The sequence below is a fragment of the Myxine glutinosa genome, chromosome 1 (assembly GCF_964187855.1).
Source record: "Myxine glutinosa chromosome 1, kmMyxGlut1.1, whole genome shotgun sequence".
In the NCBI taxonomy this organism is placed as follows: Eukaryota; Metazoa; Chordata; class Myxini; order Myxiniformes; family Myxinidae; genus Myxine; species Myxine glutinosa.
This window is the reverse complement of record NC_136261.1, coordinates 185,444,436-185,470,057: the sequence shown is the minus strand read 5'-3', so window position 1 is coordinate 185,470,057 and position 25,622 is coordinate 185,444,436. Positions and strand designations below refer to the sequence as shown.

The 25,622-nt window shown below is 42.9% G+C and overlaps 1 protein-coding gene across 1 annotated transcript in view; it reads right to left on the bottom strand.

The window, feature by feature from the left end:
* Window positions 1–2,451: 2,451 nt before the first annotated feature.
* LOC137431885 (sorting nexin-6) overlaps window positions 2,452–25,622 on the bottom strand; it is an 80,738-nt gene continuing 57,567 nt past the window's right edge. The window contains exons 8-14 of the mRNA XM_068123697.2: window positions 21,371–21,476; window positions 21,141–21,216; window positions 12,218–12,257; window positions 11,454–11,540; window positions 10,970–11,129; window positions 7,122–7,207; window positions 2,452–6,050 (exon numbers count right to left, since the gene is read on the bottom strand). Coding sequence (XP_067979798.1) covers window positions 5,997–6,050; window positions 7,122–7,207; window positions 10,970–11,129; window positions 11,454–11,540; window positions 12,218–12,257; window positions 21,141–21,216; window positions 21,371–21,476 — 609 coding nt within the window. The 3' untranslated portion in view covers window positions 2,452–5,996. The remainder of the gene's footprint in view (window positions 6,051–7,121; window positions 7,208–10,969; window positions 11,130–11,453; window positions 11,541–12,217; window positions 12,258–21,140; window positions 21,217–21,370; window positions 21,477–25,622) is intronic.

Genomic DNA, 25,622 nt, shown 5'->3' with positions numbered 1-25,622 from the left:
TTAAAGTATATCGGACCCGTGGTTGTCGAGAAACAGCGGTCACAGACAAACAAACGTACAAACAAACACACAGAGATTACTGGAATTATAGATAGATACTCTCTCATTTACCTACATTTTCATTTTTTGTCCACTACCTGTATACATGATAGTAACAGGATTGGTTTAGTAAGTTGGTGGCCAGAAATAGTCGTGGCCAAAAATATTGGCACCTTTGCACTTTTTATTTCAAATAATGCACCATTTCTTCCAGACAAGCGTTAGGCCTTGGTCGCCCATCGAAGTGATGCGAGTCGACAAAGTGGAAGACGCAAGGTGGCCATCTTGGATTTTGACGTGGTGACCCAATTTTCAATAGCGTTCTTCCTTATGCCTGGATACACCCACACACCAGATTAGAAGTTGGTACTTCGCTTATTTTTCAAGATATTCCGCTCAAGGTTCAGACATACATGGTGGTGGCCATCTTGGATTTTGACGTGGGTTGCACCCACACCAAATATCGAATGCGGTCCTTCGCTTACGCAAGCATGCACGGACGGACAGATGGAGGGGAAAACCATCGTCCCCGTTTTGCTCCGTGGTGTGACTGGGGACAAATATCGTTGAAATAAAAAAATGTATTTTGGTATCCACATGTATTTCTTTGGTTTGCTGTGGGGAAAAAAAGCTAAAAATGTACTAAATCTTAGCTTATTCCACACACAAATACTAAAATGGCCCGGACAATATTGGCACCTTTTAGAAGTTACAAATAAGATTTCAAGCAGGTGATTTTCCTTTACTTTGGAATTGCACTCACCTGGGGTGAATTGCAGGTGTCTGCAATATAAAAATAACTCATTCAACCCGTTTGAATGGAGAAAAGGAGTCATTCGGCTGTTTTGTATCTGTACTGCAATGAACATGGAGAAAAGAAAGAAAACCAGAGAATTATCTGAGGTCAGACAAGATTGTAGCCAAGCATGGACAATCTCAAGGCTACAAGTCCATCTCCAGAGACCTTGATGTTCTTATGTCCCCAATGCTATGGCTGCAAGAGAAAATTTGATCAAAGATTGCAGCGAAGGATTGTTCGAATGGTGGAGAAAGCAACTCAATCAACTGCCAAGCAGATTCAAGCTGACCTTCAGACAAAAGGTACGACAATTTCAACTCACTATCCGTCACCAACTCGATGAAAGGAAGTCCTATGGTCGGAGACCCAGGAGGACCCCACTGCTGAGAGAGAGAGACAAAGCCTGACTGGAGTTTGCCAAAACATCTGAACAACCCAAAATCCTCTGCAAGAATGTCACGTGGACTGATGGGACGAAATTAGAGCTTATTGGTTAAAGCACATCATCTCTTTAGAGAAAACAAAATGAAGCCTTCAAAGAAAAGAACACCTTCCCGACAGTCAAACATGGAGGAGGTTCAGTGATGTTTTGGGGTTGCTGTGCAGCCTCTGGCACTGGGTGCCTTGTATGTGTGCACGGCGTCATGAAATCAGGAGATCAAGGCATTTTGGAGCACAATGTTCAACCCAGTATCAGAAAGCTGGGTCTCCGTCACGTCATTGGTCTCGCAGCAGGAGAATAACCCCAAACACTTCATAAAGCACCTGGAATGGTTCAAGATAAAACTCTGGACTGTTCTGAAGTGGCCAGCAATGAGTCCAGATCTAAATCCCATTGAACACCTGTGGGGAGATCTCAAAACAGCAGTTGGGAGAAGGCACCCTTCAAATCTGGGAGAACAGGAGCAGTTTGCACAAGTAGTGGCCAAATCACGAGTGGAGAGGTGTAGGAAGCTCATTCATGGTTATAGGAAGCGCTTGACTGCAGTTATTTTGTCCAAAGGCCGTGCTACCAAATATTAAGTCTCGGGTGTGAATTTTGTCAATGCCATTTATTTTTATTTTCTGATTTAAAAGGATATATTATGTTCTGAATCAAAAACAAATGTTCTGTATTAACAGTGAAAAAGAATTGCAAACCAAATACTTGTCAATTTTAAGTTATTTTTAGAGAAAATTGTGAGTTATTTGAAAAATGTGCATTGGTGCCAATATTTTTGGCCAAGACTGTAAAAACAAAACATCCATCCTGATGTTTGACAAGGTGTCAATCACCCTCAAGTACTTTTAACATAGCAAACTATGGATGTGGTCTTCACTGAATTCAAAAGATTTTGGAGTGATTATCATATTTTCTTCTCTAACAGCCACTATTAACCCACATTTTCTTGTGGGGTCGGCCAGGGGAAAAGCCACCGGTTATACCCGGCATCAATGCATTTTTGTGATGTCAGTAGATGACCCCATCAGCCCATGAGGTCAAACATTCCAATGCTTTTCACTTGAATAAACCTTCTGGGCTCCTGGACGACAGTGGAAGGGGTTTACCTTGTGTAATTTAATGCAGCTTTCTTCAGCTCGAGCATGGGAGTGCTTCCGAATACGCACACACATTACTGGATAACGTCCTTGTTTAATACTTGGGAATGAAAATAATCAAGAAATGACAAAATGCACAGACCTTCCTGTCCTTAAACAAGTTTTAAAATTGGTCTACAAGATCATGGCAGATTTATTTGTCAAAGGAGCTCCAAACGTTTCTCCACCAAAGGTTGATTGTACAAATAATTTGGACACGTGGCCATGCAGGTGAAAATTTGTGTGGAAGTATTTAAATTACATTCCAGGTGTTTGACCAACGTTTTCTCCAGCAAAGTGATAAGGATATGGATGGATGGATCCCACTCGACATTGGTGTGAGGGACTTTGGAGAACCATCTACTTTTGTCGATAACTGTCAAAGAGCCAAGATCATTATGAATCAGGAAGAGAAATCAGGAAGTGCCAAAACTAACGACAGATAGTCACATGAAAAAGTAAGTACACCCCATGTAAAGTTTTGACTTTTTCAACACATTTCAACATACAGCTATTTGATCTTCATTTCAACAATATTGATAGGTAAAGGTGATATAATATAACAAATATCATGAAACATTTACATTTTGTAGTCCATTGTATAATTTATATAAACAAATGCAAATTTTGCATGTGGAAAAAGTAAGTACACCCTATGAAGTTTTTAAAATCTTTTTAACATATGTGGACATATCAATATTTGATCTTCATTTAAACAGTATCTATAGATAAAGGTGATCTAATTGAACAAAAAACAATGACAAGTTGACTAATAATTTATTCAACAAAAAATTAACAGAGATGCCATTTCCTTCTGTGGAAAAAGTAAGTACACCCTTGGCTCTAATAGGTGGTATTGCCCCCTTTGGCAGAAACAACCAAGTAGGCGTTTCTTATAACTGTCTACCAGTCTCTGACATCGACGGAGAAATTTTTGCCCACTCCATGCAGAATTCTTTCAGCTGTGCGATGTTTGAGGGGTTTCTTGCATGCACAGCTCGTTTCAAATCCCCCCACAACATCTCGATGGGATTTAGATCCGGGCTTTGACTTGGCCATTCCAGAACCCTCCATTTCTTTCTTTTCAGCCATTCCTTGGTGGATTTACTGGTATGTTTAAGGTCATTGTCATGTTGCAAGGTCCCCCTTCGGTTGAGCTTCAACTTTGACAGATGGCCTCACATTATCCTCAAGCACCCTCTGGTACAATGAAGAATTCATAGTGGATTATATGATGGTGAGCTGCCCAGGCCCTGATGCAGCAAAGCTGCCCCAAACCATAATATTTTCACCACCATGCTTTAGTTGGTATCAGGTTCTTGTGGTCAAATGCTGTCTTTGGTTTTCGCCAAACATGTCTTCTGGTACTGTGGCCAAATAGCTCTACCTTTGTCTCATCTGTCCAGAGCACATTGTTCCAGAAGTGCTTATCTTTGCCTAGGTGTTCATTGGCAAACTTTCATCTTACCCTGATGTTCTTCCTGGACAGCAAAGGTTTCCTCCTGGCACACCTCCCATGTAGATCAAATTTGTGCAGCCTCTTTCTGATAGTAGACTCGTGCACTTTGACATCAACAGTGGCAAGAGCGACCTGGAGGTCCCGTGATGACATTCTGGGGGTTCTTGGAGACTTCTTTCAGCATCTTGCGGTCGCGGCCTGGCCTGAACAAGTTGGCAGTTGTTTGGAATCTTCCCCACTTGTAGATGATCTTCCGGACAGTCGAATGATTGATTTCAAATTGTTTGGAGATCTTTTTAAATCCCTTCCCAGACTCGTAGGCATCTATAACCTTCTTTCTGAAGGCCTCAGAGCTCTTTTGATCTAGGCATGGTGACACCACACACTTCAACAAAGAGCAAACCAAACAAAATGTCTGAGGTTTAAATAAAAGACAGGTTCCTCCAACATCCTCTCTAACGATGTTCTAATCATTTGCACCTGAGTTGGTGCACCTGATTCTAATTTTAGGTATTTGAAGTAGTGATAAATGTAGATTGTCGGGGTGTACTTACTTTTTCCACATGCGAATTTTGCATTTTGTTTATTGTCCCCCGTCGCACCGCGGAGCGAAAGGGGGGCTATGGTTTTCCCCTCCGTCCATGTGTCCGTCCGTGTGTAAGCGAAGGACCGAATTCTAATTTGGTGTGTGGGTGCAACCCACGTCAAAATCCAAGATGGCCACCACCGTATGTCTGATCCTTGAGCGGAATATCTTGAAAAATAAGCGAAGTACCAACGTCTAATCTGGTGTGTGGGTGTATCTACGCATAAGGAATAACGCTATTGAAAATTGGGTCGCTACGTCAAAATCCAAGATGGCCACCGCCATGTATGTCTGAACCTTGTGAGCGGAATATCTTGAAAAATAAGTGAGGTACCAACTTCTAATCTGCTGTGTGGGTGTATCTACGCATAAGGAATAACGCTATTGAAAATTGGGTCGCTACGTCAAAATCCAAGATGGCCACCGCCATGTATGTCTGATCCTTGAGCAGAATATCTTGAAAAATAAGCGCAGTACCAACGTCTAATCTGGTGTGTGGGTGTATCTCCGCATAAGGAATAACGCTATTGAAAATTGGGTCGCCACGTCAAAATCCAAGATGGCCGCCTTGCGTCTTCCACTTTGTCAACTCATCACTTCACCGACGGGGGACCTAGGCCTAACGCTTGTTTAAATTGTACAATGCATTACAAAATGTAAATGTTTCATGATATTTGTTATATTATATCACCTTTATCTATCAATATTGTTGAAATGAAGATCAAATAGCTATATGTTGAAAAAGTCAAAACTTTACATGGAGTGTACTTACTTTTTCACGTGACTGTACCTTAAACATTTCACCAATGGGAAAAGATACCATGGAGGACTATTGATTGCAAAAACCATGAAGAAAGTTTCATTTTAGGTAAAGTAGCCATTTTCACCTCATTCAATGGACCATTACAAATGTTTGGATCATGATTTGTAAACATTTTATTGGCCCCTCGTGATACGCTGCTACAACTCAAACATGATTGTTTTAAGATCTGCCAGCTCCATGCAAGAATGATTTGCTTGAAATTATCACAATCACATGGTGGCAAACACGTTAAACATCTGAAAAAAAAAAAAGATGGAAATTTAAACCATAATCACATTATCTAGAATTAAGTGCAACAGAATTTATTTTCTTTCGATTATGGTACATTGGTCCTCATCCAGGTAGATATTCAACCGTCAGCCGCTTGAAGCTTCCCAAACAGTCACAGCTGGAAGATCCGTATAAGTCCCCAAATGACAATACAAAGGTGGTTCCAGTTCAAGCTTTCCAGCAAGATATAATTTGTTCATCTTTTACAGTTTGGGGCTCAGACAGAAATTGATTGCTTTTATTTCATTTGCCGATTGGAATCGAGTGGTTTCGAAAAAAGTATTCAGATGAGCAGCTAAAAGCAGAATCCTTCAAAGGGACAAGGGGCGAGGAGGAAGAGATTGTTCAATGGTACAAAATTTTCCCCACAAATCGTGCAAGTCAACATTGATGTGGAGAAATCCGCATGGACACTATTTTCATGGCTGCTGGGTACCACCAATCAATGATCCGCCTTCAAAACGCCGAGACCACTCCGCAGGAGCTGCAGCAGCGCCTGGAGGTCAAAAGGGGTGGTTACAAGCAAAGCCTGTAGTTGCTGTTAATGCACCTCTCCATAACCACAGCTAAAAGGTGTTTTATGCCTCTGCCAACGAAGACATGATGTTTTCAAGTTGTCCGTCCGTGATAGGTTTTCGTTACCGCGATAACTTGAGAACGGATGAAGGGATCTTGGTCAAACTTGGTGGAGGTGTATGAGATAAGATGAACCGATTAGATTTTGGGGTCACGAGGTCAAAAGTCAGAGGTCATATAAGGTAAAAAAAAAAAAAAAAAGACCTTGTTAACGCAATAGCTTGTGAACCAGTGATGGGATTTTGACCAAAGTTGGTACAGGTATGTATTATGATGCATAAATGAACTTCTTTGATTTTGGGGTCGAGGTCAAAGGTCAAAGTGATAGGTCTCTAACTTGATAATGGATTAAGGGATCTAATTCAAACTTGGTGCAGGTATGTATAGTGAGGTAAAGATTAACTGATAAGATTTTGGGGGCCAGGAGGTTAGAAGTCATGTTAAGTAAAAATTATGTTGCCACACCAACTTGTGAACAAGTGATCGGATTTTGAACAAACTTGGTATAAATATATATATATATATATATATATATTATGCAAAGATGAAATGATTGGATTATGGTATCAAAAGTCAGAGGTCATGTCAGGTAAAAATGTGATAACTTCAGAACAGCTGAATGGATTTAAATCAAACTTGGTACAAGTATTATAATGATGTAATAATGCGGGCAGAGGCATATCAGTCAACGTCATGATGTCGAAGAGTGTCGTTATAGTTTCTTTTTAAATGAGATGTTAATGAGCCACCGTTATGACTGCACTTGCACCATCGGAGCGAACAGGCTTTGCAATGAGCTTACAAAAGTCACGCAAGTCCAAACATCCGATGCCAATTCACCATTGCATTTCCTAAACCCTCCATGACGTTGTTTTTATGCAAGCTCCTTTGGAATGCAAAATTAAAGAATTAAATGAAACAAGCAAGATCTCCCAGGCAATTTCAGTAGAGATCAAGCAAAAATATACCTGGATAATCAAAAGTGACGCACCTTGGAATGTTTGATCTCCAACTCAGCCATCTCAACGAGGTTCTTGCGGAAAGCAGCCACTCTCCTTGCCTTGAAATCGATCAGTTCTGGAATAGGCAGTTGGTTCAGGATTAATTTAGCCTTTGTTGTAATGTGGAGAAACCAACACGTACATCATTGACAATTCACGTCTACTTGGAACCTACAGCCTTAAAGAGAACAGACCAGAGTTTTGATGAGACCAGCCTTTGGAGGCAATTTTCCCTGCAGAGCAGGGGTTGGCCTTTTTTTGGGGCACAGTTTTGATGAGAATTAACAATTTTAAAAGGTCAGAGTGTCAAGTGTCCCGTGGGTGGGGGATTTGCCAAAATAGGTTCCTCTCGAGTGCAAACTTGTATCGCACTAACAATCAATTTTCTATTTGAGTGATGCTGAAACATCATATTTACATTTGTAGTCACAAAACTTGCAGAAAGTAATATGGTGACAGGTTTTCCAGAGCGATACAAAAGCATCTCGAGCGAGGCTCTCTGCGAATGATGAAACGTTGCTTATGTTAGTCATGCTTGCTCATTCTTGTGCATGTGTGGGAGTGGAACCATCAGCAAACGAAGATTAACCTTTTGGAGAAGTGGGCGAGGATGTGGGGGGGCATCAACCATAGACTGATAGATAGATGCTGATAGATGATGCTGATGATGCTGACTGATAGATGCTGATGTTCTGCCATACCAAGTCCAGGTTGTCCATACACCTAATGGAGGGAAGACATGCCGATCGACATGTTTAGAAGCTTCAGCCAGATGTTGCACTACCTGGCAGATGGGCGATTCATAAATGAACCTATCACAGCTGTTTTGGTTCACAAGTTATCAAACAGAGTGAGCACTATATTCGTCATGGGTGTGTGTCTGTCTGTCTGTCTGTCCACAGCATAACTACCCGATGATATCATCCGACCTTGATGAAACTTGGGTGGGAGGTTGATATCATGATCTGGTTGTGTCCTGCCTAGAGTGGGCGTATTGCGCACATTGTGGGCGGAGCGACGCCCGAAAAAGATGTCTTTTCATGGGGTGATCGATTTCAAGCTACATCTTCTCCAAAGGAGTTGTTCGAATCTGACAGGGGTTTCGGTATTTGGTTAGGCCAATGTCACGTGTCTAGCCCCACGGAGCTCGATTTTTCATTATCGCCCCAAGGTCAAGGTCACAAGGTCACGAAATTTAGAAAAGTCGATTTTTTATGGTTTTATTACATTGTTCGCTTCCTGATAGGGTGAAATGTCGTACATGATCTTATATTATCACATACATCATGAAATACAAGTTTTCCAACAAATTTCAGAATCTTTGACCTTTGAAGGTATTGTGTAGTTGGCGGAATCAAACCGAATTTTCGGTATTGTGTAGCTAACCTCATAACTGATTATACATTATTTTCTTTCACATTTCAATGTCAGTAACCTTCGTTTTGACATTTCAAGGTCACAAAGGTCAAATTTTCAAAGTTGGCGGAATCAAACCGAATTTTCGGTATTGTGTAGCTAACTAACCTCATAACTGATTATACATTATTTTCTTTCACATTTCAATGTCAGTAACCTTCGTTTTGACATTTCAAGGTCACAAAGGTCAAATTTTCAAAGTTGTCGGAATTGAACCGAATTTTCGGTATTGTGTAGCTAACTAGTCTCATAACGGATAATACATTCCTATTTACATATTTTCAATGTCGGTTTTGACCTTTGTCATTGAATACCGCTCGCTCGTGAACCATCGTCGTCTCCTGACTTGTCATAATTGTAAATGTCACACATTTTTGATTCGTCTCAACTGATCCAAATGTCAGCAGGGTAGAAGTTGATTGGATGTGAATGCATACATACAGAAAATTAAATACATACAATCTTAAATACCTAAACACATTGCTTATCAAACATTCACTAGCCTTGGGATATGGGCTTTATAGGAGAAGAACGCACTCCAGCACACCCCAAACAGGAACGCTGGGTGTTTTCACCTCGCATCTCATTTTGATAAAGCCTTTTCTGATTGGATGAAATGGTCCCGTTCACACATCATTCCGAACCAATGGTTCATGATGCAGGGAACCGAGATTCAAATCTTATGTATTACAAAGACATTAGTCCATAATTTACTAATGTTCTTGTAATATAAGTGAAGATGCACGTTTGTCCAGTGTGAGACAGGTACACGCTCCTCAGACTTTTGTTCAATTTGCACAAACCCTGAAAATACTGTCCTCGGACTATCGTGATTGCAAGTTGGAAAAAAATTCGACAACTTCTGGAGGATGATGCAACATATTTAAAGTTGTTTTTCGGCTGCAGTTTATTTATAGTGCTGGTCATTTTTATTTCCTAATGGACAAGAGGCTGTTTTGTTTTTGGATGCTTTCTGGTTTCCTGATGAACAAGCTCACTCAGTCTGCTTGCGTTAAAGGAGCCAGCAAGAATCCATCACTGCCATGTCATCATAATCACTCCTCCCCTGAGCGGTTCGGGGGAACGTGCAGTCAGTGTGGAACAAACCACCTCGATATACAAGGTAGATGACAAATGAGAGATGAAGCCCTCTCCTGTATGCCTTTTACCCACAGCCGCAGGCCAAAATGAGAAGTTCACTTTTGGAGGATGGTGAATGGGAGTTTTGGCCTGGTGCGAGCATTCTCCATGTTGAAAGGCTAACTGTATGGGCCCACACGGAGAACCTGTGTCCTGCTATAATGTACTCGAGTTGTTGACCAACAGCACACAGGGAAATCGTTTTCCCCACTTAAGGATAAATTTCACCACTTTTCCTTCATTACGGCCCTAGGTAACATGATAAGCAGTTTCAGTTTAGGCTTTGAGGATTGTGTCCCTTAAAAGATCTCCCTCGGAAGCAAAGCAAGAATCATTCTAAAACGTGCCATTTGGTGTCTGTCCGTTGGCGAGGCATTCAGTCTGCAGTCAGATAGTCGTTACTTATCCAATCTCAAACTTTCCAGGGGGGCTAAGGGTTTGTACAGAGTACGACAGTTTGTAGCGACTTCATTTGCCCGCACCCATCCCACGGGGTTTTCTACCTTGGCCAAACTCCGTGTGAAGGTGGAAAGATAGATTTTCGTGGGTCACACCTACAGGAAGTAAAATTATTATAACCACAAAATATTCAGTCAATTCTGTCCAATATATGATTACCTTTTTAAGCAGTCACCACTTGACCGAAATAAATTGAGGAAATTCGATGTCGAGGCATTTTATGCTTATCGCACCCCCACTGACTAATGGACCGTAGCTGCCTCAACTTGCGAGGCCGTGATGATCTTGAACTTTTTTTTTTTATGCAGCACAAGGCTGTGGGTGGGGAAGCATCATTAGCTGAGGGCACAGCTGTGCCGCTGATGGAAATTGTGCCTTCTGTAGGTTAGAGGAATTTGGAATTTGTTCAGGGTGCCGGGAATAGCTCACCTACTCTTCTCCAAAGACACCGTGGGATCTTTAACGTCCACCAACTAATGCCGACAGACAGGACGCCCAGCTCAAATGGCCATTTGAGGAACGGCATAAACATCGATGAATCATCCTGCCTGTGAAACACTGGGATGGCAGTTTTACTTCCGTATCGGGATTGTAACCAGGCTAGACAGCTCAAAACTGAGTGGGCGTTCTTCCTGGCCATGCTGTCAGCTCTATTTAAAATGCAATAAACACATTGCAGTGGAATTTGACCTTTTCTCTTCAGATTTTACCACCAAATGACAACTTTTATAAGAATAAGAATCGCATGAATACACGACATTGCAAATCCTCAAACAAGTTCAATCTACACAGCATCATGCACAACACACAGCACAATACGCACCATGTTTGGCAGATTCCGAGAGCTTTTCAAAGCGAGTACAGCAAACTTGTTGCTGTTGCTCTGCAGGTTGCACTTCCTTGTTCTTTGCACGTGCCTTGTCCAATGCCTTGTTAGCGTTCTCGTAGTCGACAAGTGCACGAGCACGCCGGTACAACAGATCCTGTTGTGCCAGAGAAAACCAGGCAGGTAAAAGTATTTAAAAAAAAAAATCAAAAAAAAAAATCAGAGGAAATGGAAAAATCATATTTGTTCCTAAAATGGAAAATCGGGACAACAAAAACTTCACAGAAAGCATGAAATGTTATCGATTAGCTCTAGAGTTCAGCATCTCAAGCAGAATTCTCCATTGGTAATAAATGCAATTCCAAAAAATGGAAAGTGTCCGAACAACACTGCAGCCGCATTGTATTTGTCAACGCAACCAAACCTAGATACCAAAAATGTCCCGAAACAAAAGCCCAGGTCCAACTGCTGTCTGCCAAACCTTGGCTGCTTGTGAATCGCGCATGTAGTATCGGAAAAGATCGGAGAGTTTCAGGTCCTCATCTGAGGCTATTCGTCCATACAGCTTCTGCAAAGGAACAAACGTAGAGCCAAATAAAATGAAATATCAAAGCCATGGCTCATGGGAAAACATTTGGCCCAATTGAGCTCGATGTGAATCTGAGGGCAGCACTTGGGGATAAAACACCCTGCACCTGCCTTTGAAACACGAGTCCCATCTTTTATGTATTGGGTCGGGAATCAAACCTAATCTAGACAGCTCAAAGCTAAATGCGCTACCTCTGCACAAACATTGTACGAGTTGTAGGGAGGACAGTGAAAGAGGAATTGATCAAGAAAAGACTGACGGTATTTAGAGGAGAGACCATGCTGTGACAGTTTGACCATTTGATTGGAGGGAACAGCAGAATCTGCAGTTTTGCGGTAACAGACTTCCATTCATCAAAACAAGATGTAATGCAATTTGCCAATTTCAGGGTGGGGAAATGTACTTACAACAGGGTAAAATGGAACAAGACAATAACAGAAGATTCACCAACAGCAATATGTAGTTATTAACCATTATGTAGGTTATTCAGCATTCTTTGTTGGATGTTATCAGCAAAAGCAGCCTAATTTGCATGGACAACTTTGTGCAATCCATTAAATTTTTCATCCTAATTTCATGAGAATATTGCTTTTCAAATCCAGATGAAGGATACATCGATACAAGAGATTAAAAAAAAAAAAAAAGCAAAATCTTACCCTCGTCTTTTCCAACAACTCTGAAAATTTCAAGAACACCCTACCAAAGGAGAAGCAAAACAATTACAAGGAGAGAATGAAGAATCAAACAATATGCATGATGGACATTCACATCCCACAGATTTGAAATGTGCAGAACCCAACGGGCTGCAAATGCCAACACGTCTTCCGATCAAAGGTCAGAACACAAAAAATGGTCGGAATACATTAATCAGATATAACCTGCGCACCGCACATTTACAGGCCATAGGCAGCGAGAGATGCATCACCTGCATGGAATGGCATGCATTTCATACGAGAATAATCATTAAATAATCGTCAGCTTTGGAGGACTGACTAAAAGAGGGAGGGGGGGAGGGGAAGGAAATGGTGTGTTGTCGAAGATGGAGCAATGTTGAAGTGACCTTGGTTCCTCAAACATAATGCGGCCCACGGATGACAAATGCATAGATGTGACACACTGAACCTGCCGATCGTACATGCACTCAAGGTGATGCGGGTGGGGTGTGGAGGGGAGGGAGAAACAAAATAACCCCAAGGTGATCATCATGATGAAATGATGCTCTAGCGGTTTATACAAAGTGGATGACACGTCTCCAGAGATGATTACTGGGACCGAGAGCACTCCTTGTTGAAAAAAAAAAGAAGAAAAAAAAAAAGCGTTCCTCTGAGGTTAAAACGAATGGGTTGGAGTTGAGGGTCGACATTTTAGCAGCCAATTGCAGTTTTGTCCTTCATGTCCTGTACAAAAGCCGAGACTTTTCAAGAACAAACAATTATTATTATTATTATTTACATTGGACTTTTATCACTCATTGACGATCAATCTTCTAAACATTCACAACCACCAATGGACAGTGTGCATGCCTCATTGAAAAAAATCTCATTACAAATGGCGAGCGAGCTTTTGACATGTACAATAAGCACCTTTGTAAGGGCATAAAAGATTCAAGGAAGTAAGCCCTGGTATAACAACAACAACAGGCATTTTAAGGCCATTTTCCCCGCAAAAGCAGGGGTCAGCCTTGCGGTCCCCATGACAATGTTCTCCATTTTGCCCTATTTTCTGCATCTCTCCTTGTTAACCCCCTTGCCCGCATTTCTTCTTCGACCATCTTTAGACAAGTCTTTCTCGGTCTTCCCCGTCCTCTACTTCCTTCTACATTCATTCCCATCACTCTTTTCAACCAGTCACTTTCATCCTTCCTCAACACATGACCAAACCATCTCAACCTGTTTCTCTTCACAGCATCCATCACAGGCTCTATTCCCATCATCTTTCGCAATTCATCATTTGTCTTCCTCTCTCTCAACGATACTCCACACATCCACCGAACCATTCGCATTTCCACCCTTTCCAGCCTTCGTTGCTGCTCTACGTTCATTACCCATGTCTCACTCCCATAAATCATAACACTTCTCACACATGGAGCATACGCCTTTCCCTTCAGCTTCAATGACACTCCCATCCTCGTCAGCACGCCACAAAGTTCCCGAAACTTCTTCCATGCACATCTCACTCTAGCAACCGTTGCCGATCAAACCGTTGCCGATAATGACCCTCTCAAACCACTACATTTTTGATGAACCCACTCAGCGCACATTGTACATTGAATGGAATTCACTCCGACACCCTTCCTGCACACAGCACACGGCCACTTCCCAGTTCTTTCCACCTCACCACATGCTTTACCACTTGCCATCACCTTCGTTTTTCCGATATTCACCTTCAGACCTTTTGTCTCCATACATTCCTTCCACTTGTTCATCTTCTCCTTCAGTCCATCCATACTTTCCGCAATCAACACCAGATCATCTGCATACAACAACTCCCACGGTAAACCCTCCTATACGTTCTGAGCCAGCACCTCCATCACAGCTACAAATAGTAGCGGACTTAGTGCCGACCCCTGGTGCACTCCCACCTTCACCTCAAACTCACCACTGTTCCTGTCCTTCGTCCTTACAGCTGTGCACGCTCTTTTGTACATTGCCATCACTACTCTGATCAACCATTCCTCCACTCCTAACTTCCTCAATGCCCATGTCACTACTTCACGTGGAACCCTATCGAATGCTTTCTCCAGATCAACAAACCCAAGAAACAACTTCTTCCTCTTCTCCATATACTTCTCCTGCAACTGCCTCACAATAAAAAGCACGTCTGTCACGTCAAAAAGTTCCTCTTCCTGGCATAAATCCAAACTGCATTTTGTCAATCTTCACTTTCTTCCTTATCCTCCTCTTCAACCCCCTTTCCAATACCTTCATTCCATGCTCCAATAACTTTATCGCTCGATACGAGCCACAGTCCAGAGGGTCACCTTTACCCTTGTATAGAGGGATGAGGGTACTCAGTTCCCAATCCACTGAAATGCGGCCTTCTTTCACCACCAGATTGCAGATCTCTGTCATTCTCTTCACACCCCAATTTCCCGCTGCCTTCAACATATCTCCCACAACTCCCGTCGGCCCTCCCGCTTTTCTACTCTTCATTGCTTTTATCACTTCCTCCTCGGTTATCTTCTCTGCCGGTCCTAAAACTGGGTTACTCTCTATGTTGCTATCCCATTCATTCTCTGCATTCAACAGTATTTCCATATATCTCTTCCATCTTCCTTTAATTCCATCTGGGTCCACAACGATTTGTCCCACTTCATCCTTTAAGCAACTAACCCCCATCACATCACACCTCTCTTTCGCTATCTGCTTTGCAATCCTGAATACCGCTCTCTGACCCTCTTCCGAATCCAAGCGCTCTCCGAACATTTTCCTACATGCCTCCTGTGCCTTTGCTACCTCTTTCTTTGCAGCCTTCTTGGCTGCCTCCATCTGCTCTCTCTCAACTTTCATGCTCTGCCTTTTCTGCCCCCAAACCCTTCGCCTTCTGCCACTCCTTGAACTTCTTCCTCTTCTCGTCAATCTTCTTTCCAACTTCATCATCCCACCACCATGTTTCCGAGTGCCTCGGTGGTCCTTTTGTCCATCCACATACCTCACCAACAGCTCCCAACAGACTATCTTTCATTGACATCCAACCACTTACAAGCTCAACCACATCATCCTCCACCATACTCAGCCTCTCTTTTAATGCCTCCCTCACTGTCACCTCTTTCAACCTCCACACCTTCATTCTCGGTTGGTACTTCACCCACCGAATTCTCCTCGCACCTTTCACCCTTATGTCGCAGACAACCAAGTGGTGCTGTGAAACAGCTTCCTCCCCCGGGATCACCTTTGCGTCCCGGAGGTGCCCCCTATCTCGCCTACACACCAGCAGGTAGTCAACGGTTGTCGTCGACCCACCTGACGTGAATGTAACAAGCTTATTATCCTCTTTCTGGAACCGAGTATTACAAATCAACAAATCAGCTCCATCAGCAAACTCCAAAATCCTTTCACCTTCTCCATTTCTCACACCATATCCGTAACCCCCATGAACTCCATCAAAACCGTCCATACTCCTTCCCACATGTCCATTTAGATCTCCTCCTACCACAACAACTTCCTCATCTTTCACGTTTTCCATCAGCTTCTCTATAGCACACCAGAACTTGTCCTTCTCTTCATCGCTCCGACCAACCTGCAGAGCATATCCCGAGATGATGTTCACCAAGAGCTTTCCAATCATCATTTTCACCATCATCAACCTTTCACTCACTCTAGTCACACTCACCACACTGTCTACAAACTCCTCAGAAAACAGGACACCAACACCATTCACGCCCTCCGGGCACCCTTGCCACACAAACTTGTATTTCTTTCCCTGCCTACCCTTCATCATTCTCACACCAGTTCCATTCCATCTCGTCTCCTGCACACAACATATGTCCACTCTTCTTCTGACCAATACTTCCACCACTTCTCCTGATCTCCCTGTCAAGTAAGCCCTGGTAAATAGAGCAAAAAAACAGGAACGAAAGAAAAAGAGCAATCAGATTGCAGACCCGCACCAGAACTTGTTTTGTGTGCTGGAGTGTTATGTAATTGATAATAGATGTAACGAGAACAGCCCTCAGTAGAGCACACACCTCCATCAGGCTGAACAGTTTATGTTTTGTATCCAACGATAGGTCGGATCTGGATTCGGACCTGAACCAAAATCTAATGAACTTGTTCTCGTCGCCGACCCAACTCATCCAGGATCATGATCTTCACCAAAGTCAAATCAATTCGGCTTTGTCACACATTCAACCTGTCCACCAAATTTGGTCCGAATCTGTCCATAACTTTTTAAGATATCTTAACAAAGTCCAATACATAAGTAGTACATAATAAATGGATCCTTTCAATTGTACTATTTAATACACACTCACATTTCAACAGTACCAAATTAGAAGATGGATTTGCATTCCAATGGTATGTAATCAATAGACACACATTTCAATAGTGTATAAGTTGTAGACATAGTCATGGCCAAAAATATTGGCACCCTTGCACTTTTTAAAATAATGCACCATTTCTTCCAAAAAATTGTTGAAATAGAAAAATCTTTTGGTATCCACATGTATTTCTTTGGTTTGCAGTGGAACAAAAAAATTTTAAAGCTGAAAATTTTACTAAATCTTAGCTTATTCCACAAAGAAATCCTAAAATGGCCTGGACAATATTATTGGCACCTTTAAGAAGTTGTTAGAAATAATTACATTTCAAGCAGGCAATTCTCCTTCACTTTGGAATTTAACTCACCTGCGGTGAGTTGCAGGTGCCTGCAAGATAAAAATCACTCATTCAACCAGTTTGAATAGAGAAAAGGGTCATTCTGCTGTTTTGTGTCACAGTGTGTACCGCAATGAACATGGAGAAAAGAAAGAAAACCAGAGAATTGTCTGAGGAGGTCAGACAAGATTGTAGCCAAGCATGGACAATCCCAAGGTGACAATTCCATCTCCAGAGACCTTGATGTTCCTGTGTCCACCATACGCAATGTTATCAGGAAGTTTAAGGCCCATGGCACTGTAACCATGTAACTGTACTGCCTCTGACATCAACTCTTCCTGGGAATTCTTCCAAAGTAAATTGCTCTCTCTCTCTCTCATGCACAGATTTATCCCATCTCGTCTTCAGTCGTCATACCCTGCCTCCTGTCCATGGTGCACTGAAGCTTGTGTTGAGGCAGTTGCCATGAAGCAACTTGCCTTCACCTCATGGAAGGCTAATCCAAATGAAGGAAATCTCAGTTCCTTTCACAAAGCTCGGAGCAAATGTGTGTCCACCCTCAGAAGAGCCGGGAAACAATATCTCTCCACTCTCCAGACTGAACTCTCAAACCTGTCTCCTTCCTCCAAATCCTGGTGGCGTCTGGTCAAATCTGTTTCTGGTGTTTGTTCCCGTTCCATCAAACGGCTATACAGCTGACTCCGTACGTGGAAAAGCTGAATGCATCAACTCTGTTTGCCTCAAAATCCTGGGTCCCGAATCCATCTCTCTGCACCCACCTTTCCCAGTCGAATCCAGCTGCTCCTGGACTCTGTGTCCTTCTCTCCTGACAAGGTGGAGAAGTTTCTGTCAAACCTCGATTCCGATTCTGCAACTGGACCAGACGGCATCAGCCCATGGGTCCTAAAATCCTGCTCTGCCGCTCTATCTCACACTCTCTCTACTCTCTTCACCCTCTTTTGCTCAAGGTCATCTACCACCTGCTTGGAAATCAGCAAACATTACCGCTTTACACAAAAAATGTGCAACAACAGATCCTTGCAACTACAGACTAATCAGCATGCTCCCAATAATCAGCAAGTTCATGGAATCAATTATCGCTTCTGACATCAAATCCTTCCTCTTCTCCATTGGCTTGATCTCGGTTCATCAATTTAGATTCAGACCAGGTCACTCTACTCTGGGCATGCTGCTTCTGCTGTCTCAACAATGGATGGAGGCCCTTATACCCCCATCACACCAAACTAGTTCTCAATACATTCGTGAAAATGTTGTCGAACGGGCTCCAACTGTGTATGAACGTAGTGGACATAGTAGCAACTATTTACAGTCTTTTTACGAACTTCATGGACGGGCTCGGACGGGGAGGGTGCTCTAGAACTTTGAGCCTGCTCAAAATTTTATCCCGTCCATCCCGTTCTCCAACATCCCCATTTGACTTGGAGGCATCAGAGGCTCCAGGGGATACAGCTCTCTCCGTCTCCCTCTCTTGAATTGGACCTTCATGGGCAGGCTCAATAGTCTCAGCAACCTCAGGGGGATCTGCATGGCCTTCAGCAGGGCTATTTGTGCTCGATTTCGCTCGCCCTGTCTTTCTGAATCGACTTCTCTTTGGCATGATGATCGGAGATTGTATTGTAGATGTGTACAGCTCGGAGCCCTGAACTTGAATGAGGACTGGCTCCAACGCGCTCGGTATTCATAGCAGTCGGGCCAGGACGGGCCAGGACGTGAGTAAACACGCACTAGGGACGAGATGAGGACGTAGTGCGAACGAGTTGGTCGGGTTAAGAATTAGTTAGAACTGGCTTGGACGTATTGTGAACGAGGTAGAATGAGGTAGAACGAGGTTGAACTGGTTAAGAACGGGTTGAGAACGGCTACGGACGGGCTCGAACTGCTTCGAAACGTTGTCGGCATGAGGTGAACGGGCACTTTTACACGATCTGAACTGGATACAAACGGACTGCAGACTGGCTAAGAACGAGATAAGAACGAGATAGACGTATTGAGGACTGCTTATGAACGAACTAGCATCGTATTTTACGCCAAACTACGCATTCTACCGTGATCACAGCCCGTTCTAGTATTTTTTTTAGAACGGGGTAGAACGGGATAGAACTACTTTGGTGTGATGCTAGCCTTAATGCCAAACAGGAAATCAGAGCGGTCTCCCTTGACATGAAGCTGATTCTGAGGGCCTTTCACTCACTCACTCACTCACCGCAGGCAGGTTGGTGGTCTTTGTCTTCTACAGAGTCCTCTGCCCTAGCTCCCCCAGCTCTGTCTGTGCTATGTTCCCCAAATATTCCTACAGATTGCACAAGATCTGCCTGCAACCCTCTTATGGTTAAACTGCCAAAATCAAGACTCTCTGCTCACCTTCACTCTTTCATTCCTCTTTTCTCCTGCCTCTGGAACAAACTCCCACACTTTCTTCAATCCCACTCCTCCCTCCAAGTCTTTAAAACAGCTGTTCACCACCATCTCTTATCTTCTCCCATCCAAAACCTTGATCTTTTCTACCCCCGTTAATTCACCCCAGATCCACATTTTTGAAATTCCGACTTCTTTCCTGGAAGTCCGAGCAGCGTTCATGTGTTTATTTTATCTTTTTACCCCCCCCCCCCCATGCCTCCTCCACCCCCACCCCCCCAAGGCCTCTCACTCCCACAGATCTCCTGATGTCCCTGCTCTCAAATGTTGTACTTGTGTGCTTCCCTCCCCCATCTTGTCTCCAGCTCCCTTTATCATGTTTTATGTGTCAATTTGTCTTTTTGTGATCAATGCTAGCTCTTAGACGAGCCTCAATCTTGTACACAAAAAAAAAAAAGAAGCTCCCTGGACGCAAGAGAAAATTTGATCAAAGATTGCAGCGAAGGATTGTTCGAATGGTGGAGAAAGCACCTCGATCAACTGCCAAACAGATTCAAGCTGACCTTCAGACATAAGGTACGACGGTTTCAACTCGCACATCTGTCGCCAACTCAATCAAAGGGGGTTCTATGGTAGGAGATCCAGGACCCCACTCCTGAGAGACAAAAAAAAAAGCTGACGAATTTCCCAAAACACACCTGAACAAGCCAAAATCCTTCTGGGAGAATGTCCTGTGGACAGATGAGACCAAATTAGAACTTTTTGGTAAAGCACATCATCTCTATGTTTACAGAAAACAAAATTAAGCCTTCAAAGCAAAGAACACCTTCCATCGTCAAACATGGAGGAGGTTCAGTGATGTTTTGGGGTTGCTGTGCTGCCTCTGGCACTGGGTGCCTTGAATGTGTGCATGGAATCATGAAATCAGGAGATTACCAAGGTATTTTGGAGCGCATTGTTCAACCCAGTGTCAAAGCTGGGTCTCCGTCGAAGGCCATGGGTCTTGCAGGAGGACAATGACCCCAAACACTTCAAAAAGCACCCAGGAATGGTTCAAGACAAAAGCCTGGACTGTTCTGACGTGGCCAGCAACGAGTCCAGATCTAAATCCCATTGAACACCTGTGGGGAGATCTGAAAACAGTAGTTGGGAGAAGGCACCCTTCAAATCTGGGAGAACTGGAGCAGTTTGCACAAGAAGAGTGGCCAAACCACCAGAGAGGTGTAGGAAGCTCATTCATGGCTATAGGAAGCGCTTGACTGCAGTTATTTTGTCCAAAGGCTGTCTACCAAATATTAAGTCGAGGGCATCAATAATTTTGTCAGTCATTTCTTTTTATTTTCTGATTTTAAAGGATATATTAAGTTCTGAATAAAAACAAAGGTTCTGTAATATTAACAGTGAAATAAAGAATTGTGGAGACCAAATACCTTTGTCAATTTCAACTTATTTTTAGAGAATATTGTGAATTATTTGAAAAAAGTGCAAGGGTGCCAATATTTTTGGCCACGACTATGTTGTGTGTGGAAGGACAGAAAGGCAGACAAAAATCGCACCTAAATGCTCTGGTGAGGGAAATAATTGTGCCCAAAAGGTGAAACAAAGCAAGCACAATCGCGGACTGGAAGCAAATCGACGGTACCTGTATTTCCATTTTCGGACAGTCATAGAAACCAGACCCCACCTGTTAGTTATGTCAGAAATTTGGCCTGACCTTGCAATACACCATAAACTAGCCTGCATTATGTCAACCAAGTACCTCTGCCTTGGACAGGTGTGCAGCCATTTTGTAATGTCAATAGAAGATGGAGACTTTAACATTGAAGGTAGTAATAAAAGAGCATCCCTCATAAAAGGCATGGCACAACACGTTGCATTCTTTGCTCACCTGCTCAGTTCTGTTCTATCCTGTGTTCCAAGCGAGTGCATACAGGTAGAAATCCTGATCAAATCTTCAGCCATGCCTAAACAACGCATTAAAATGACATTCAGAAAGGCACCAAAAATATCTTCACACAACAGGGGAGCAAGGTCCAACCTACACTGCGTGAAAAGGCAAAAATGTAAAAACGAACAAATGTGCAAATGCAAATAAAAACCTACAAGACAAACACTCACTTCTGTGAGCCCGAGTCATTTTGTCAGCCTTGGCGGTTGAGTCTTTGATGCGTGCGTGATAATCTACCAAAAAATTCTTTTCATGTTCAAAGAAGTCATCAACATCCTACAAAAAACGAGGTAAAATGTGTGTGCGTTTCATCTCCACTTGACATAGCAACTCTACAAACTTCATCTAGCGTCACTCATTGGTACTCCAGAGATTTTGTGCATCAATGTATTTCTTGCCAATCACAATATGATTATAAACTGACCACTCGCACGAAATCAGCCCCAAACAAGCCGAACTGCACGTACCACAGCATTAGCAAAGGAAGAAAAAAACAGCACAAGAGATGCCGATAATGTTGAGAGTTTTAGAGACTATAGAATCCAGAACAGGTGGGTGACAGTCCAGAAAAAAGAATACAAGTACACCGAGTTATGGACAAAGGCCTTGTAGGCTGGGATTTCTGATCTTTCAATAAATTACTAGGGACAAAGGATGCCCAGTCTTGCAGCTGGCTTTTTTTTTCTTTTCTTTTTTGTATACAAGATCGAGGCTTTGTCCATAACTCGTGAAAGAGCTAACATCAATCACACAAAAAGTCAAACCGACACGTAAAACACAAAATAAGGGGAGCAGTAGACAAGATGGGGAGAGAGGGGGAAGGACACAAACACAACATTTGAAAGCAGGGACATCGAGAGAACTGTGGGAGGGAGAGGGCTTGGGGGGAGGTAGGAGAGGTATGAAACACATGGACACTGCAAGGACTTCCAGGAAAGAAGTTGGAATTTCAAAAAAGTGTATCTGGGGTGAATTAGCAGGGGTAGAAAAGATCATGGTTTTGGATGGGGGAAGATAAGAGATGGTGGTGAACAGCTGTTTTAAAGACCTGGAGGGAGGAGTGGGAATGAAGGGAGTGGGGGAGTTTGTTCCAGAGGCGGGAGAAAAGGGGAATGAAAGAGTGAAGGTGAGCAGAGAGCCTAGATTTTGACAGTTTAACCATAAGAGGGTTGCTGGCAGATCTTGTGCGACCTGTAGGAATATTTGGGGGACAGAGCACAGAGAGAGCTGGGGGAACAAGGCTGGAGAGGAGTCGGTCGAAGACAGAAAGACCACCAACCTGCCTGCGGTGAGTGAGTGAAAGCTGAAAGGCCCTCGGAGTTAGCTTCATCGCAGGAGATTCAAATGATTCTGAAAGCTTTGGTTTCAACAGCGTGAAGCCGAGCTAGTTGTGAGGCAGGAGCACCGGCCCAGAGGGGGGAACAGTATTCCATTGAGCTGCGGATGAAAGCCTTGTATGTGGTGAGGAGCTCAGGTGTGCCAAGGAAGGACTTCGCATGACGGAGGATGCCCAGTCGGCGACTGGCTTTGGCGGCCAGCTTGGAAATGTGGTTTTCCCAAGAAAGATCATGGCAGACAGTGAGACCCAAAAGCTTGAGCGACAGAACTTCTTGGAGCAGATCGTTGAGAAAGTAAATGGGAGGGTTTTCCAGTCGGTCTTTTCAGAGAGACATAGTAAGAGTATGAGATTTGTCAGGATTGAAAGACATGTTCCACTTGTTTGACCAGTCTGTGATTTTGTCCAGGTCTGCAGAGAGTGAGGAGGCTGCAGACTGCCGATCTGAGGGATGAGGAATGGAGCGGCAGAGAGGAGTCATCAGCAAAGAGATAGAGGATTTTCCAGAGAGTCGGAGAGATCATTGATGAAGACCAGAAATAGCACAGAGCCCAGAACACTACCTTGGGGAACTCCAGCCAGAACAGGAAGGGGAGATGAGAGAAATCCATTCAGGGCCACACATTGACGACGACCAGAGAGGAAGTCCACAAGCCATGCATGGAGATTTCCATGGATACCATAGGAGGAGAGCTTGGTGAGCAGAGCTGGGTGCCAGACAGTATCGAAGGAACGTGATATGTCAAGGGAGACAGCTCTGATTTCCTGTTTGGCATTGAGGACCTCCATCCATTGTTGAGACAGCAGAAGCAACATGTCCAGGGTGGAATGACCTGGTCTGAATCCAAATTGATGATCGGAGATCAAGCCATTGGAGAAGAGGAAGGATTTGATATCCGAAGCAATGATGGATTCCATGACTTTGCTGACAATTGGGAGCAGGCTGATTGATCTGTGGTTGCAAGGATCTGTTTTTGCACCTTTGTGTAAAGTGGTAATGTTTGCTGATTTCCAAGATGCTGGCAGATGACCTTGATCAAGAGGGTGAAAAGAACAGAGAGGGTGAGATAGAGCGGCAGAGCAGGATTTTAGGACTCTTGGGCTGATGCCGTCTGGTCCAGTTGCAGAATCAGAGTCGAGGTTTGACAAAAACTTCACCTTGTCAGGAGAGAAGGACACAGAGTCCAGGAGCAGTTGGGTTCGACTGTGTAAGGTGGGAACAGAGAGAGATGGGTTTGGGACCAAGATTTTGAGGCAAACACAGAGTTGAGGCATTCGGCTTTGTCACGTGCAGTGTCAACTGTGTAGCCATTTGAGGTAAGGGAGGGGATGGAGGGGGAACAAACACCAGAAACGGATTTGACCAGACGCCACCAGGATTTTGAGGAAGGAGACAGGTTTGAGAGTTCATTCTTGAGTGAGGAGAGATAGTGCTTCCTGGCACTCCTGAGGGTAGACACACACTTGTTCCGACCTTGGTGGAAGGAACTGAGATTGCCTTCAGTTGGATTTGCCTTCCAAGAGGCAAAGGCAAGTTGTTTCAGGGCAACTGCCTCACCACAAGATTCAGTGTACCATGGACGGGAGGGAAGGGTAAGACAACTGAAGACGAGATGGGATAAATCTGTGCATGAGAGAGAGCAGTTTGCTTTGGAAGAATTCCCAGGAAGAATTGATGTCAGAGGCAGTAGAGATCGAAAATATTTGGTGGTTGAATTCAGTGACCAGATATGCAAGTGCTCTTCAAATATCAAGTTAATCGGATACAAATTGTGGATTTTAGAAATTTGGCCTCCGTTGACCTTTTGGCCGATGTTGACCTTTAAAATAGTTGGTTGAATTCAGTGACCAGATATGCAAATCCTCTTCAAATTTCAAGACAATCAGATTAAAATTGAGGATTTTAGAAATTGGACAAAGTTGGTGACCTCTGGACTATGTTGACCTATTGACCTTAAAAACAAAAGGTTTCTTGCTTATGACCAACTCTACCATTTGGTGAACGTTCATGAAGATCGGTTGAAAATTGTGACCTGTAGGCAACTGACTTGCAAACAGACAGACAAACAAGACAGAATAACGAACGCACAAGACCAACCAATATACTTGAAAAATCTTCAATTTTTGCAAGTAAAACAAAACTAAAAACCAGTTCATATGTCAATTGGTATGAGGCGGTAATATGGGATCAGTGACGAGTTGGGTACATCATTTCAAGCCCTTGTAATCTTCTCTTCCAACATACATTTCATGTTTTACACAGCAGAGAACACCTTTCTCACTTCGTGGTACAGCAGCTCCAAATACAAGTTACAGCAGTGGAACCACAAGTTCTACAGCAATATACAAATTCCACAAAGGCTGGCGAGCTAGAGTTCCTTTCAATCAATTGCCTCAAGGCTTTGATACAAACTCCCAAATTCAATGAGATATGTAATGGCAGTTTCATCTTTAAAAAAATAAAAATAAAATACCTGAAGACCTATTTATCAAAGTACAATTATTATAAATGTTACGAGTATAATACCATACTACAAAAAAATAAAATAAAATAAGGAAGCGTTTTATTCTTGCACGGGTTGAAAGACCTCAAAAATGGGAGGTTATGTTTCTTACCAGTAAAAGCAAAAAAAAAAAGTATATATATATATATACACAGCAGGGTGGAGCTTATTTTTGAACTTTTGAATTATGATCTTCTTACCCTCTCAATTTGTTCCTATATATGAAATAAAAATTCAGGCAAAATATGAGCACAATTGAACAATATTTAGGGGTAGCTCAATGATGGTAAAGTTTCTGATACCCCAAAGCTGCGGCCACCCTTTTATTTCGCATACTACTGATAATAGATTAATTCTGTTGATAAATTAAGAACCCAATTTTAACTACTAAGTAAATTGACACTCTCTCCTATCATCATACACACAACATGCAATCATTGTGGTAAAATTAATTACTGGGAACACAGATAAAACCTTTAAGTTATAAAACTCTGTGCTCCATTAAATAAATAATTACAGTAGTAATATGTACATTGTACATACACAATATCTGTTATAATAAAAGAGTAAAATGTTCGTTGA